At 54.2% G+C, this 3517-nt stretch overlaps 1 protein-coding gene across 1 annotated transcript; it reads left to right on the top strand.

Moving 5' to 3' along the window:
* Positions 1–1011: 1011 nt before the first annotated feature.
* LY79DRAFT_519302 (GTPase-activator protein for ras-like GTPase) lies at positions 1012–3517 on the top strand (the record flags this gene model as incomplete). The annotated part of the gene is made up of 4 exons (XM_060555121.1): positions 1012–1213; positions 1272–1654; positions 1710–3303; positions 3357–3517. 4 exons carry the CDS (start codon positions 1012–1014, stop codon positions 3515–3517), a joined length of 2340 nt encoding a protein of 779 aa, XP_060412211.1.

The following is a 3517-nucleotide window of genomic DNA, read 5'->3' as shown; positions in this document are numbered from 1 at the left end:
TGGCTTCCTGCAATCGCCAATAGACTCATCTAGTCACAGTCGCCGGCTTTGCGCCCCAAAATACTCAAGGGACTTCATCTCAACCCGACCCAGAAAAGAGGGCTCTCACCACCACTACTATCACCCGTCAACGCCCCCCCGAAGCAGCACGAGTCCCCGGTTATCTGACTGGATCTGGAACCTCGCCGCGCTGCTAGGCTTGATTAATTTAATCACCAGCGCCCACATTTGCGACCGCGCCTGGCAAAGCTAAAACAGCTCCCTGCTTTCTCTCCGCGCCCTATCAAGTCCATCAAAGACGATATCCTTCGGCCTGACTCCCCTAACGAAGCTTCCGCTCGAAACACCACAAAAAACCAACATCACATTCTCGAAGTCTGCCATCTTTGGCTCCTGCTATTCTCTCTCTCTGTCCCCTCTTTCCGAGACCGACTCATCCACATCTACAGGCTCCTTTCTCGTCCTGGGTGGTTCGCACATCAATCAGTGTTTCGTGGCGTTCGCTGGACGACTACCAATTCTGCCTGTACACATACAACACAAACACCCACCCACCCACACACGCCCGCACACACGCACACACAAACACACACACATACGCACACACATTCGTAGCAGCTGTTCACACTCTTACCAAACGAGAGTTCCCGCACGACACCCACGACTCGCTTCCACTCGGCTCTCTCGTTCGTCGCAGACCTTCCCCTCATTCTGCCGCACCCCTCCATCTCCGCCTTGCAACCACGTCGTCGTGCGAACCGCTCTCCTTTTTTCTCAATCGCGTCGCTGCGGTCCTGCAACGAGAATTTCGGATTTGGACTCCGATCGGAACCTTCCCAATATTTCATGCTGGATCCCCTCGTGTCGGCCCGCCTTCCGCCTCAACCACAGCTGCGCCGCATCTTTATCATCCAGCCGCAGACCGATTCATCACCAGCGGCCGTCGTAACCTCATCGTAGACGGCGTCGAGACCCTATCAATCACAGGGGCTCGCTTAGGCGACCCTCAACATGTCCGTTATGTTACAAACACCTTCTCGAGCCTCGACCGCTTCCTCCTCGTCCTTCCAACCCCTTTCCCGCCAAAACACCATGTCCTCTTACGATGGATCGCGGTCCGCCCGCCAATCGAAGCGGTACTCCATGTCCGCCCTGTACATGTCCATGTCAGCGAACGAGACTGACCTGGAGATTGAGGATGAACTGGCCAAAGGTATGCAGACCCGCCCTCTCAGCGACATGGCTGTCGCCCGCTAACCCTTATCTCACAGCCCAGAAAATCCTTCGCGAATTGAAATCCAAGATCTCCTCGCAATCAAAGAAGAATTTCGTCCTCGAAAAAGACGTGCGATACCTTGATTCTCGAATCGCTCTTCTTATCCAGAACCGCATGGCGTTGGAAGAACAGAACGAGGTTGCTAGCCACCTTGAAGACGCTACCGATATGCAAGAGGGCGCGTTTCCCAACGACGACAAGACGCAGAAGTACGGCAATCTGATGTTCCTGCTTCAGTCCGAGCCAAGACACATTGCGCACTTGTGCCGATTGGTATCCATGTCAGAGATCGACTCTTTGCTGCAAACCGTCATGTTCACCATCTACGGAAACCAATACGAGAGTCGCGAAGAGCATCTGCTCTTGACCATGTTTCAGGTTAGTCGTACGGAAAGACCGTTAAACAAGACGCCTCGCTAATCTGGACCATCAGTCTGTTCTGACGTACCAATTCGACAATACCCCCGAGTACTCGTCCCTTCTGCGCGCCAACACTCCAGTTTCGCGAATGATGACGACGTACACGCGCAGAGGACCGGGTCAGAGTTTCCTCAAGTCGGTCCTGGCTGATAGAATCAACAGTCTGATCGAGCTGAAGGACCTCGACCTAGAGATCAACCCACTCAAAGTTTACGAACGCATGATTGAGCAGATCGAGGAGGATACCGGCACGCTCCCCCCTTCGCTTCCTAAGGGTATCACGGCCGAGCAGGCCGCCGAGAATCCGCAGGTCCAGGCCATTATCGAGCCGCGTCTGACAATGCTCACCGAGATCGCTAATGGCTTCCTGACGACCATCATTGACGGCCTCGAGGAGGCTCCCTACGGCATTCGGTGGATCTGCAAACAGATCCGAAGCCTGACAAAGCGCAAGTACCCCGATGCTAACGACCAGGTTATTTGCACCCTGATCGGCGGCTTTTTCTTCTTGCGATTCATCAATCCCGCCATCGTTACACCAAAGTCGTACATGCTTATCGACGGTCAGCCGGCCGAGCGGCCGAGAAGGACACTGACGTTGATTGCAAAAATGCTGCAGAACTTGGCCAACAAACCCTCGTACGCCAAGGAGCCGTACATGGCTAAGCTGCAGCCGTTCATTCAACAAAACAAAGAGCGTATCAACAAGTTCATGCTCGACCTGTGCGAAGTCGGAGATTTCTATGAGAGCCTGGAGATGGACAACTACGTCGCCCTCTCGAAGAAGGACCTGGAGCTCTCGATCACATTGAACGAAATCTATGCCATGCATGCTCTGATTGAGAAGCACAACAAAGAACTCTGCAAGGACGACAACTCGCACCTGGGCATTATCATGTCGGAGCTTGGAGGCGCGCCCCCGCAGGTTCCTCGCAAGGAGAACCGCGTCATCAACCTTCCTCTCTTTAGTAGGTGGGAGACGGCAATTGACGACCTGACTGCGGCGCTCGACATCACGCAAGAGGAAGTGTACTTTATGGAAGCCAAGTCCATCTTTGTGCAGATCATGCGGTCGATTCCGTCCAATAGCAGTGTCGCGCGGCGGCCCTTGCGACTGGAAAGAGTCGCTGACGCCGCGGCTACGAGCCGAAACGACGCGGTCATGGTTCGCAAGGGTATCAGGGCCATGGAGTTGCTTTCCCAACTGCAGGAACTAAAGGTTATCGACAAGAACGATCAGTTTGGGCTGCTGCGTGACGAGGTTGAGCAGGAGCTGCAGCATCTCGGGTCCCTCAAGGACGGTGTCATCCAGGAGACGAGCAAGTTGGAGGAGGTTTACAAGACTATTCGCGACCACAACACGTACCTCGTGGGCCAACTGGAAACGTACAAGAGCTACCTTCACAATGTGCGGTCGCAGAGCGAGGGAACGAAGCGAAAGCAGCAGAAGCAGCAGGTCCTCGGCCCTTACAAGTTCACCCACCAGCAACTGGAGAAGGAGGGTGTCATCCAGAAGAGCAACGTCCCGGATAACCGGAGGGCCAACATCTACTTCAACTTCACGAGCCCCCTGCCGGGAACGTTTGTTATTTCTCTCCACTACAAGGGTAAGTCGACGCGATTACTTGCGGCCATACACACTTGGCTGACTATGAGACAGGACGGAACCGTGGTCTACTCGAATTGGACCTTAAGCTTGACGACTTGCTTGAGATGCAGAAGGACGGCCAGGACGACTTGGACCTTGAATACGTCCAGTTCAATGTGACCAAGGTCCTAACTCTATTGAACAAGCGATTCGCGAGAAAGAAGGGGTGGTAA

This window comes from Colletotrichum navitas, assembly GCF_030913465.1.
Source record: "Colletotrichum navitas strain CBS 125086 chromosome Unknown LY79scaffold_47, whole genome shotgun sequence".
Classification (NCBI taxonomy): Eukaryota; Fungi; Ascomycota; class Sordariomycetes; order Glomerellales; family Glomerellaceae; genus Colletotrichum; species Colletotrichum navitas.
Note: the sequence above shows the minus strand (reverse complement) of the source record. Positions and strands in the feature narration are given on the sequence as shown.